Below are 13,476 nucleotides of genomic sequence, written 5' to 3'. Positions count from 1 at the left end.
TTAACATATCAAAAGGCTTTGAACAGTAAGAAGCCACCATGAACCAGGTGTGAGATACCCTGCACCCACTGGGGTCTATCCTGAGAGGGTCTTAGGGTGGAGTTATAAGGGGGTGGGGAGGGACTATACACAGGGATATTTAAGCATGGTAAAAACAGAAATCACTCTCTTCTGTCTCTTGCCTCCTGGCCCCCCCGGACGAACAGCACTTAACAAGGAACCAGGTCATATACTGTGTGTGCTCTCTGTGTATGTATATAACTTTATAAGAGTAATTATAACATAGTACTTATTATAATATAGTAGACTTTATACATGTACCTATAGATATTACAGGTGTTCTGTGTTTTACCATCTATATACATAGCTAAGTGTTTACAGTGAGTGTATATATATTAGTGTAACTACATGTATAACCTGTAGCCGTATCCCATTCACACGTGGATCTGTGCCCTGCACGTGTATTGGAGGAGTAGATATATAGATGCTATTGTGCATGAGTCTCTATATGTACATGTATATGGTCAGGTATTGGATGTGACTCCTGTTTCAGGGTATATCCAGGAGCTGCTGTAGTGTTAGATTATATTGTATATACATACACATTACTGGGTCCAAAAGGGGCCAGGAAAAGAGGTTTGTGTGTAGTTGTGTTCTCTATGTATTTTGTATTGTATTTTATGTAGTTACTTTGTCACATGTTTGTTGTTAGTAAAGTCTTTTTGTATATAAGTATCTGCGAGGGTTGTATGTTATTCCTGTGATATATGAAGGACTGGAGTGGGTGCTTATGGTAAATAGCACAGACTAAGGGGCTGGACAGAACCACTGAAGCCTAGAGGAACTGAATAGAAACCCAATCCCAAACCCCCGACATCCTCAATGTTCTTTAGGACTGCCTGAGGATTGGGAAATACTGGAGTGAGATTTTTGAGTATGTTGAGGCTCGGGCAGCCTGTTCTTTACCACGTATAGCTACCCTCGGTGTCCTGGGACTAATTCCAACTAATATAGGCTCAAGCCATTAGAGAGATCTGGTTTTAAAGGTTTTGTTTTTGGCGAGACTGGTTCTGATTAAACATTGGAAAGACACTAAGGCTCCAACAGTAAAGGAATGGCATAATACAGTTGAACGTATTAAGGTATATGAATGTGCATATGAAAAACGCTATAGAAGGGGAAGAGGTCTTAATGAACTGTGAGATCAATGGAATATATGAGGGAGGAGGGGAATACAGGAAAGGGAAATAATTGAATAATAATATAAAATTTTAATTTTTTTCTCCCCCGACTATCTCCAGCATGGGTCCATGGGTCCCATGGGTGGGAGAGGGTGGTATTGGATGCTTAAAAGGACTGGTGTCATATATGTGGTTGGTTATATTTGTATAAGTATTATAATCTGACAATGGATCATTATTTAAGGGGTAAGGGATGGGTATGAGGTCATAATGTGGTTTGATTATATGTCTGGTTGATTTTAATGTTTATTAAAAAGCACTATGATGATTGTACAACTAATAAGAAGTGGGGGGGTTGGTTAAGAAATAATAATGTTGATTATATATTCTATTGTTTTTAACAAAACAATTGTAGAATTGATTGCTGTATTATGAATGTGGGTAAAAATAAAGAAAAAGTTTTGAAAGGGAAAGAAGAAAAAAAAAGAGGAAATCCATCTGTGAGCAGACACATCAATCGCTACTTCGGGCGTCCTTCCACACCGCAAAAACCAAGCTGATAAGAGACGCAGGTCTCCTCCAGTCTTTTCTCCAGTTGATAAAGTGTGGCTGTCTTCCAGATACGTCAGGCTGAAGATTCCCAGCTACAAGCTCGGTCCTCATTTCTTGAGTCCATCGAAGGTGCTGGAAATCATAAATCCTGTGGCCTATAAACTTTGTCTTCCTCCCACCACGCACTTCTCAAACGCCAGTCATCCTGAACGGCTTCTCCCGACAGGTACCTCCAACTGCTCCTGAGGCTGATACCACAATGTGCATGAGGTAAAAGAGGTCCTGGAGGAGAGCCCGAGGACAACATCCTGGATCATGGTCTTCTACAATGGTTTCTTCAGTCCAAGAATTGGGGGAGGGGGTACTTTCACGGGTGTTCCTGCAACCCATTTCCCGGGTCGCAGACTCACCCGTGTGCCTCCCTGTGCCCTCGGGGCCAGTCTGCAGCCTCACTTACCTTCCTTCGTTCCAGCAGTGGTCCCTGCGCTCCGGCGCAAGTGTCCCCACCTACCTAGTGTGCGTCGGCTCTGTAAGATTTAAAGGAGCCGATATTTAGCGCTGGCCGGCCGCCATCCCTGATAAATTGCCAACCCCTTCCTGTGTCACCTGCTGGATCTTTGTAGAGAGAAAGCTTGTTCCCTATGTCTAGTAGAGGGACTCTGGCTCTCTAAGGGGTAACTATTAACTAATACATTTTGCAGCCACAGCGACTCCGAAAGGCTTGAGGAGACTTCCCTCCAATTTTTAAACCAGAAGACAAAGAGTTATAAAATCTTAGACCAATATTATGGTTAAGGATGGTTATGGAATTATGGTCCATCTCACCCCAAGGGCAAATACATTTTTGGAATCTGTATCACCAGGGTATCATATAGATATGAATAATTAGGTTCTAGCATCCTTGGGTCCAGAGATATAAATATCCTGGGATGGGACCATAGCAAATGGGTCAGGTTTGGTATCAATGCGATCCAGGGATTCACACGGATCCAATGATACCAGAACCCTGACTCTAAGACTTCCCCTTGAGAAGCTATGACTTCTCCAAGGTTCTGAATTCAGGTGGGAGGGTCCTCGAAGCCCTCCTGGGGGTGTGCAGTGGTGTATCTGCACCTAATATAATCAGAACACCACTGATGCCCATGGTCTTCTGCCTGAGGAAACGATTCACTATCACAAGCACAGGAATGATCTTTAAGTGTGGCCTATCAGTTTCCATTAGGTTGACATTAGGTAACCTAACATACTGAATTGCTGAAACCTGTAGCCCTAATCTTGCATTTTCTACTCTGCTTAACTGTATAAATATCTATTGTGTGTACGGTTTGTCTAGTGTGCCCTAGAATATAAAATTTAACCTGTGTTGCTCTGTTATCTCCATCCACTAATCCCCACGTCCATGTCTCGGTTAAATGTATGCTACTGGGTAGGTTCCTCACTCTACTGTATATAATCCCGTTACGGCCGGGCTTATATTAAAAGGAGAACTATTGGCAGTTTATTGGTATGATAACAAGGGTGACGATTTATTGTTGTGCCATGTCCGGAGGTTGTGTGGACAACTCTAAATCACTTCCTGTGCCTCTCAGAACCCATGTGTTATGGGATTGTCTATATAAGTATAGCTAATTGACCTTGCCATATACAGGCAGTCCCGGGGTTACGTACAGGATAGGTTCTTTAGGTTTTTCTGAAGTTGAATTTGCATATAAGTTGGAACTGTATATTTTAAAATTGTAACTATAGACAAAATGTTTTTTTTGTCCATGAGACATGGATTTTCAAAATTTTTTCCTGTCATGAAAACACGGATTATCAATAAAGCTGCATTACAGACACCTTACTGATCTCTGTAGCTGGGGACTAAAGTAAAACATCCAGAGAGATTCACCAGAGGTCACAGTAGGCAGAGAGGTCAGTCTGTAACTAGGGGTCGTCTGTAAGTCGGGTGTCCTTAATTCAGAGACAGCCTGTAATGGCATATGTAATATGTACCCAAAAAACACCTCATTTATCTCAAGCAATGTACAGGCGGTACCAGACTTAAAGACACCCGACTTACAGATGTCCCCTAGTTACAGACAGACCTCTGCCCAATGTGACCCCCTGGTGAAGTTCTCTGGATGGTTTACTTTAGCCCCAGGCTGCAATGATCAGCTGTAAGGTGTCTGTAATGAACCTTTATTGATCCTTGTTCCCGTGACAGCACAAAATTTTGAAAATCCAATTTTCACTGGGACAAAAAAAAAGCACTTTTTCTGGAGCTAAAGTTGTAAAATATACCTGTTCCGACTTACATAAGAACAAACATAAAGAACATATCTTTTATGTAAATGACTGTGTTTATTAACAAACCGAAAAAACTAGTTAAAAACCTTTTAACCATTTATTGAGAAAAGTAGTAAAGCCTAAAAAAATAATCGTAACAGCCAAAATATAAAGCGGATGCATCATTTATAACAGGCAACTGTATATAAAAATAGTTTATAGAATTTTTTTTCTGTTCCTTTCCAGTTGGAGTTACTAAAAGTTTTCATACATATGTATCCTAAAATTTATCTAAAGTTGAAATGATAAAACCATATTCAGAATGGAACAATATCACTTTTTTAGGTTTCAGATTTTTCTATGCTGGATACATACTGATCCTGGCAAGTCATAAATGTTTCCCCACATAACCTATCTCAACCCTCATCTACCCCATGGATTTCTAAGGTCAGTATAATTATTATTGTTTTTATTATTGTAATTTACTTGGATTGTTGTACCATGTCAAATATTATTTAACTGTATGTGCAGATGTACATATCTCTAGACATAATCTATTTAAACAAATGCTTATAGGGTAACTGTAAAGTATAACTTTTGCCCATCTCTGCACGAAGCCAAAATAAGCAATTCTGTAATTTACAATAATTAGCCGTTTGTCAGCTCACAGGCTGAATGCTAGCAGTCTATTGTATCTTTTTCCCATTTGAGGGTTATACATGTATTGTTTATGTATTTTCAATAAAGAATATTACATATTTGTTTATATAGAAATCTTTTGCCGCTCTGGTTCTTTTTATGGTATTTTGAATGCTAGCAGTACCTGATCTCTCTGGCTGTCTGGCTTGGTTGGGTTGCCATGTGATTCTGTAGCTAGAAGACCAGAGGAGGGTGGAGGAAGGGGTTACTAGCACAGTAATTGACGTGTCATTCACGAACGAGATGGCTCTTGTTCGTGAATGACGGGAGTAGGCTCCCCTCAGTGAGCTGATGGCTCACTTAAACCCGCCCATAACTGGCTCACCACGCCCTCTTTAATCCAATACAATCGGGTTAAAAGTGGTGTGAAATGGGGTGATTGACTGGCATGCGGTTCCATATTATATATTTAATAGTGCGCCGTTCAGGAGCCAGCTCTTCTTAGTGAGAGGAGCCTAATGAGCCAGCTCATTAAGAAGAGGCGTAATTCCCATCACTACTCCTTATCAGTAAAAGCTCAAGCAGCTCCAGGACCTGCAGTGATGTCATAAGCATGTGATTGATCACATGCTTTAGGTCATCAAATTACATACCATGAATGGTATGTAGCAGGGCTGTTTGTGTTTGAAAGTTTGGATATAGTAGAAATGTGTATGTATGAAATTGTGAATGCACAAAAAGCCAGAGCTCAGGCTCCTCCTCAATTCTAATGAATGGCATCAGATTCTCCACACACAGCACTGTGTATTCAGGGAAATCTCTTTGAGCAGATCTATTTGTACGGAGTTCGCCGTAGAAATCAATAAACCCAGTGTTGATGGAGATCGCCAAGTGCCCTGTGGATAGGGCCCAACTTTGATTCGTAGGAAAACCCCTTTAATGCCACATGTGAGCACCCCCTTATATATAAATATATCTTTTTTACTGTGATGTAGTAAATAAATGCATGATTCAGAGATCCCAAACAAACAAAAAGCTCCAGCTCTCTTGCTTCAAAAGTCATTGGTCTTTATACATATTGCATCAAGGACATCACGTGAGTTACAACTAAGCAACGTGTTTCTGACACCCTGCGGCGTCTTTCATCATGGCATCCGTGACAGCCTTATCATATCATACTTTACATATCATAACATTTTTATCTAAGTTTCTTTTTATGAGATGTGAGACTTGATAGGATAATTTTATTCCTTTAAAAGGAAATCTACCACTAAGAAAAGCTTGATGTAAACCATGCACAGTCATATTTAGCTATTTGCACTTTTCTTATCTATAAAACCTTTTAATCTCTGCAGAAATCTGCCTTTAAATTCTCCTCCTGCTCCTGTTTTATCCCAACCTCTCCCTCAGATTCAACAGTGACGTCACCTGGCTCTAGTGAATGCTTGCCCATGTGAGCTCAGATGCGGCTATGCTACATGCTCTACCAGGGGTTTAACCCCTGCTATGCTACACCACTATACCAAAGAATACATATAGCTCATAATTGGTGTCAGTGGAAAAGAAGCTCTATATTCTTTTGTTAATCCCCTTCATATTCATTGGTGGAGCCTGTAGCATAGCCACATGTGTAAACTCCTCAGAGCACTAATGCCTGATGCCAGTGAAGCTCCATTGAAAGAACCAACCTCGTCATACTGAATAAGAGGGATGGGGCGGGATAATAAATTATTAGCAGAGGGGCGCCGAACCTTGCATGATGTGCACAAGGGTGCCCAATGCTAATTAGCATAAATTAAAAAGCCAATTTCTGCAGGAATTACAAAGTTTTATGCCTGAATCAGGGTAAAAACAGCTAAATGTGAGTGTGCTTAGCTTGTACTAAGCTTTTCTAAGTAGTTGATTTCCTTTTTTTTTTTCATAGAATTAGCAGACAAATGACTCAAAATGTAAAGAATGTTTTTTTAAAATATTTTTTCCCATTGAAGTTCTTTAAGTAGTAAAATCTAATAAAACTTTATCAAAATACAGTATGTACAGCGGCAATCTGTCACCCTTTTCTAAGTTTAACTATAGATACATGTGTGCATGTACTTCTGCATAATTGAGCGCTGATGGGGAGGCCGAGACAGTGTAACAGTCTGTAAATTCAGATCACAGAGAGACAAGGATAGCCCCTCACACTCATTAGCATGGGAGGTGGTTGTGCTGATGGTGCAGTGGGGAGGAGGTGACAGTATAACAGCCTTTGAAGCTGCAGTGCACAAGGGCTCTGGTTATGCCCCCTAGAGCCCTTCTGGCTCATTAGCAAAATTTTAAAAGTTGATTTCAGAAGGAGGCGGCCATGGATAACAACTGTAAGAAGATTATCACAGTCACTGAGCCTGAATGCATGAACATGGTTTATCAAGTTTGATTTTGTTTAAATAAAAACAGTTGAGGGGATGCCTGCTTGTCAAGTGTAAATATATTACAGTGGTTTTCCAGACTTATCAGATCAAAGGCTTATCCTTTGGATAAGCCTGCATTATATCAGCGGTTTGGAGTGCTGTTGGCAGCGTTCAGCAGAGAGCAGAAGCAGACTACTCCATCCACCCGTTTTCTGTTGGTGATTTTGTTTTAATGGTTGCATTTGTAATCACTACTGCATCTTGAAGTCACTCCCTACTTCTGTGAGATTCTTTATTTTTTTGTGGTTATCTGTGCTATGTTATATACAATGAGAAAGGCTCATAGGACTAAAACATCATGTGATTGCTCTTATTATAGATCCATGGGATTCAGGGACCTCTGCTCAAATTTTATTTTACCTGTCTATTTGATAAATGCATATGCCCCTTACTCCAATAAGCTCAAAACATATTGGATAGTGACAGCTGTCAATTTATCCATACTGTATACTTCTAGGAGAAATTATGCAACCAACGGTGATAAGAAAACTGCTGCAAGCGTAAATTATGGGGGGTATTTTGTTGAACAAATATGTCAGAAGTGGTGACCTATTTTATACACACCTGATTGAGCGTTGAATAACATGGGGTATACTGCAATTTATTTATTTATTTTTTTACAAAAGCTATCTGCAATCAGTGTTTTTAGCATAGATTTAGGAACTGTGTAATACAGACCCATAAATAACGAATAGCACATGTGAAAAGACGTACTGTTGTACTATCTTCACTAGTAACTGAAGAGTTCATGACATATTAATTCTGGCATATATTTGAACTATACTGTATATGACTTAGCAGAATTCAAATAAAATATTTTTTATAGGTGTTCTAATACGTCTTTCACTTCAATATTATTTTCGGCAAGGTAATATTTTTCTATGAACAGTTAAACTTTCCAACTGTGCAAGAATTGCAGACATAAATAAATCTGTGCTTAGCCTCACAAAGCAGAAATAAAACTATAATATTTTACTATTTTGAAATATGTGTTTTTTCCAAATTTGCTAAATACACAGTATATACATATATTTTTCTGTACAGCAATAGCAATTTTCAGTGACATTAACATGTACATAAATATGAATCACTTTATTTTTCAGGATAATAGTTTAGTGTTTTCTATCAGTTCTCAAAGCTTTAAAAATGACCAGACATTTTCCACCTATGAAAAGGTTTTTGCAGAAGATAGCAAGTCCTGTTTCAGCACATTTTCCATATTATATCCATCTGTAGCCTTAACATCAGCTAAGATTGCTTCATCCCAACGAAATGTTAACAATGCGGATGGAACCTGCAAATATTAATGTTGAAAAGAAAAAAGGAAAATATGACAAACATGTTTTAAATCTGTTGCAAAAATTATTTTTGTTGAAGATGCATTCCAATGATGGACATATCACAAGGGGTGATAAGTGTTTGACTTCTAGGCCCATCACTCATAGAAGGTGGCAAAATGCACCAATGTGCAGGGAACTACAACACTTTCCTTTTACATGAATTGTACAGTATCTCTATTCCCTGCATGTTAATTACAGAAACTGTAAACCATCACCCTAAAGACCAAATCAGCCAGGATTCAAAAGATTGTACTTTTACATAATGTTACATTAAATATGCCGTAACTGAATAAGACAAATATAACAAAAACACAACTGGAGTAGATTTACCGAAAGGGGATTTAAAATGAGCCATCAATCTGTTGCTGCTTGCACCACAAAATGATATGAAAAACCTTTGTTATGCATTTTATAAACTTTTTAGCATTCTCTGAAGGATGTGTCTAGTGGAAAAGAGACAACAAAGGAGAAAATTTATTAAGCCTGGCGTATTGAACGCAAGTCTTAATTTTTGCTGTGCTGTATGCTGGATAGTCTAAGGCCCGTTCCACACTTGCGAGTGTGATGCGATGAACTCGCATTACACTCGCAACGCAAGCTGCCGGGAACGCACGGCCCGAACGCTGCACCGCGGGAGTGAACTCAGCATGTCAGTTCACTCCCGTGGTGCAGTGTTCGGGCCGTGCGTTCCCGGCAGCTTGCGTTGCGAGTGTGATGCGAGTTCATCGCATCACACTCGCAAGTGTGGAACGGGCCTAAGAGTCGTGCCTATTAGTAAATCTGGAGACATGCTCAGCTGGCGGAATTAAAGGGGTGTTCCCATTTCAGCAAATTATTTTATTGTTTTTATGATAAAAAGTTACACAATTTCCCAATATAATTTGTGTATCAATTCCTCACAGATTTCTAGATCTCAGCTTTTTGTCATTCTATGGAAAACTTCTATGTTTACTACTAGTGAACAGAAATCTAACCATGGTCACATAGGTGCACGGCTCGTTGTATCACAGAAAATTATCAGAGCTGTGCGTTATAATGAGACGTGCACCTGTGTGACCATGGTCAGATTTCTGTCCACTAGTAGTAAACCTAGAAGCTTTCCATAGAATGACGGCAAGCAGAGATCTAGAAATCCCTGACGAATTGTTACAGAAAGCATATTGGAAAATTGTATAACTTTTTATCATAAAAAGAATGTCATTAATTTGCTGTAATGGGAATACGCCTTTTAAATCTAATTTAATCTGTAGTCTCTGCTGGTTTTCTCCCAATGTATAATAACTTTCTGCCAAACTTCTGGCATAAGTTTAGCCATTTGATATTTTGGAAACAGAACTTCAACTTTTCTTTCACCAGAGATATATGATCAGGGTTAAAAACTAAAGTGGTTTTGCAGAATGGCTTAAGGACGAATCCTATTTTTGCATTAAGGACAAAGCAGTTTTTCATGCTTGAATTTCATAACTAAAAAAAAAAAAAAAATTGACAGCCATATAAGGACTTGTTTATTCCATTATGAACTGTAGCTACCAATCGCCTCAGTTATAGAGTAAAATAGCATAAAGCTTAAAAAAAAAAAAAAAAAAAAAAAAAAAAAAAAGCTAAAAACCCTTTTCTTAAGGGAAACATAAAAAAATAGAAATTCTGATACTCCCGGCGATCACTCGGGCTCAGAAGGCTCAGTAGGCGGTAGCCGCAATCCCGTCTGTTCAACCCTATACACGCCGCGGTCACTCTATAGTGCATCGCACTAGGTGCCGATCGTTGCAGCCTGTTAGGATCGTGCAGCTAACAGTGCAGCTGTCAGCCTATGCAATATGCTGCATTACATTAGTATTGCAGTATATTACAATGAACAAGTCATCAAATGATCACTTGTTCATGTTCCATCCTGGAACAAAATAAAACAGTAAAAAAAAAGGTGCAATTAAAAAAATTATTAAAAAAAGAATAATAGTTCCTTGAAGTCCCATTCCATGCAATAATCAAATAAAACGCAAAATAGTGAAAATCACCCAAATAAAGCAGACATTGGGGAAATGTTAGTTATAAAGTTATTTGGGTGCTATGACGATCTGCCTGAAAAGCATAAAATAAATAATTTAAAATTTTTAAAAAGAAGGGGTTAAAACATTTACATGGTCAACCCTACGGTATTTAAAATATACCGGCACCGGTAGGCATCTTTAGCTTAGTACAGATGCGCTAGGGATATATTCCCATATACTTACTCTATACAGCGTTCCCCTATCCAATATGGCGACGCCGACACATTAGTTACTAGTGCGCATGCGCACCTATCGTCGTTCTCCCATTACCCATCACGCTATAGCGGTCACGTGATTATCACGTGATTGTCATGTGACTGTCATGCGCAGTACACTACTATGAACGCCGACGGACCTGACAGTATAGTTATCTGGTGAGCGATCGACAGCCATTATATTTATACACACCACACTGTTGCCACGTTTATTGATGAAATGTGTTGCTCTATTCAAATATGTATCTTTAACACTATGTATATATTGTAATTTTCACTTGTTTACAATAGAGGAATGATGTCACTTCCTCAATGTTTTGTATAAATTGTATCACTGCTGTATACACCTTTGCTTGAGAAAGGCTCCAGGCTTTGGGAGCTGAAACGTTGCTTGGCACATGCTGGAATAAAATAGTACGTTTTTGACCATATCGAATCTAGGAGTGCTGCCATTTTTTATATATTACACTCACCGACCACTTTTTTTAGGTACACCATGCTAGTTGGACCCCCTTTTGCCTTCAGAACTGCCTCAATTCTTCGTGGCATAGATTCAACAAGGTGCTGGAAGCATTCCTCAGAGATTTTGGTCCATATTGACATGATGGCATCACACAGTTGCCGCAGATTTGTCGGCTGCACATCCATGATGCGAATCTCCCGTTCCACCACATCCCAAAGATGCTCTATTGGATTGAGATCTGGTGACTGTGGAGGGCATTTGAGTACAGTGAACTCATTGTCATGTTCAAGAAACCAGTCTGAGATGATTCCAGCTTTATGACATGGCGCATTATCCTGCTGAAAGTAGCCATCAGATGTTGGGTACATTGTGGTCATAAAGGGTCAGTGGACATGGTCAGCAACAATACTCAGGTAGGCTGTGGCGTTGCAACGATGCTCAATTGGTACCAAGGGGCCCAAAGAGTCCCAAGAAAATATTCCCCACACCATGACACCACCACCACCAGCCTGAACCGTTGATACAAGGCAGGATGGTTCCATGCTTTCATGTTGTTGACGCCAAATTCTGACCCTACCATCCGAATGTCGCAGCAGAAATCGAGACTCATCAGACCAGGCAACGTTTTTCCAATCTTCTACTGAACAATTTCGATGAGCTTGTGCAAATTGTAGCCTCAGTTTCCTGTTCTTAGCTGAAAGGAGTGGCACCCGGTGTGGTCTTCTGCTGCTGTAGCCCATGTGCCTCAAAGTTCGACGTACTGTGCGTTCAGAGATGCTCTTCTGCCTACCTTTGTTGTAACGGGTGGCGATTTGAGTCACTGTTGCCTTTCTATCAGCTCGAACCAGTCTGCCCATTCTCCTCTGGCATCAACAAGGCATTTCCGCCCACTGGATGTTTTTTCTTTTTCGGACCATTCTCTGTAAACCCTAGTGGTGGTTGTGCGTGAAAATCCCAGTAGATCAGCAGTTTCTGAAATACTCAGACCAGCCCCTTCTGGCACCAACAACCATGCCACGTTCAAAGGCACTCAAATCACCTTTCTTCCCCATACTGATGCTCGGTTTGAACTGCAGGAGATTGTCTTGACCATGTCTACATGCCTAAATGCACTGAGTTGCCGCCATGTGATTGGCTGATTAGAAATTAAGTGTTAACGAGCAGTTGGACAGGTGTACCTAATAAAGTGGCTGGTGAGTGTATATTGTAGTTCTGTACGATTAAAGAGACAACAAACATGTACAGGTTTTCTGAGGTTTTACTCGAAATACAGCCTTTCGGGGAAAACTCGTATGTTTGTTTTTAGTGCATGTTTAGTGCAGGATAAGATAATGGTTATATTGATACTATTCTGGTGTACATCTGACTGATCACATTTTATTACAAATTTTTGGGAGGTAAACACATAATGCGATTGTAAACTTGCAAACTGTGCATTTGCATATTTGTGATAAAATTTGCAACTTTTCCACCAAAGTTAGACACAGATCAGGATTTAGAAGAGATTGTAATAGAGTGCTTAACTTTTTGAATAAAAAGTCACAAAAACCAAACAGATTCAGCTGCCTGATATATCAACCTCTAAGATTAATCAAACAGGTCCAAAACCCAGGAAAACCAAAAAGACACACAAATGTCTTGACTAAAGATAAATGACCCCCTTTGTCTTATTAACTTGGTATAATTTACTCGGATGGTGTTAAATACATGGGGGCAGGCTGGCTGTATACTACATGGGGGAAGGCTGGCTGTATACTACATGGGGGAAGGCTGGCTGTATACTACATGGGGGAAGGCTGGCTGTATACTACATGGGGGAAGGATGGCTGTATACTACATGGGGGAAGGATGGCTGTATACTACATGGGGGCAGGCTGGCTGTATACTACATGGGAGCAGGCTGTGTACTACTGGGGGCAAGCTGTATACTACTGGGGGCAAGCTGTATACTACTGGGGGCAGGCTGTGTACTACTGGGGGCAGGCTGTGTACTACTGGGGGCAGGCTGTGTACTACTGGGGGAAGGCTGTATACTACTGGGGGCAAGCTGGGCTGGCTGTATACTACTGGGGGCAGGCTGGGCTGGCTGTATACTACTGGGGGCAGGCTGGGCTGGCTGTATACTACTGGGGGCAGGCTGTATACTACTGGGGGCAGGCTGTATACTACTACAGGGGGCAGGCTGGCTATATGCTGTGACCAATGCATTTCCCACCCTCGGCTTATCCTCGAGTCAATAGGTTTTCCCAGTTTTTAGTGGAAAATTAGGGGCTTTGGCTTATACTCGGGTCGGCTTGTACTCGAGTATATACGGTACTTG

At 40.3% G+C, this 13,476-nt stretch overlaps 1 protein-coding gene across 1 annotated transcript in view; it reads right to left on the bottom strand.

Annotated features, from left to right (window-relative positions):
- Positions 1–8,047: 8,047 nt before the first annotated feature.
- Positions 8,048–13,476, bottom strand: part of UBXN6 (UBX domain protein 6) — a 68,152-nt gene continuing 62,723 nt past the window's right edge. Inside the window, exon 11 of the mRNA XM_072113516.1 lies at positions 8,048–8,384. Within this exon, the coding sequence (XP_071969617.1) occupies positions 8,256–8,384 (129 nt within the window). The 3' untranslated portion in view covers positions 8,048–8,255. The remainder of the gene's footprint in view (positions 8,385–13,476) is intronic.

Source organism: Engystomops pustulosus, chromosome 1, assembly GCF_040894005.1.
Source record: "Engystomops pustulosus chromosome 1, aEngPut4.maternal, whole genome shotgun sequence".
Classification (NCBI taxonomy): domain Eukaryota; kingdom Metazoa; phylum Chordata; class Amphibia; order Anura; family Leptodactylidae; genus Engystomops; species Engystomops pustulosus.
The sequence above is the reverse complement of the archived record's forward strand: the minus strand, read 5'-3'. Positions and strand labels throughout refer to the sequence as shown.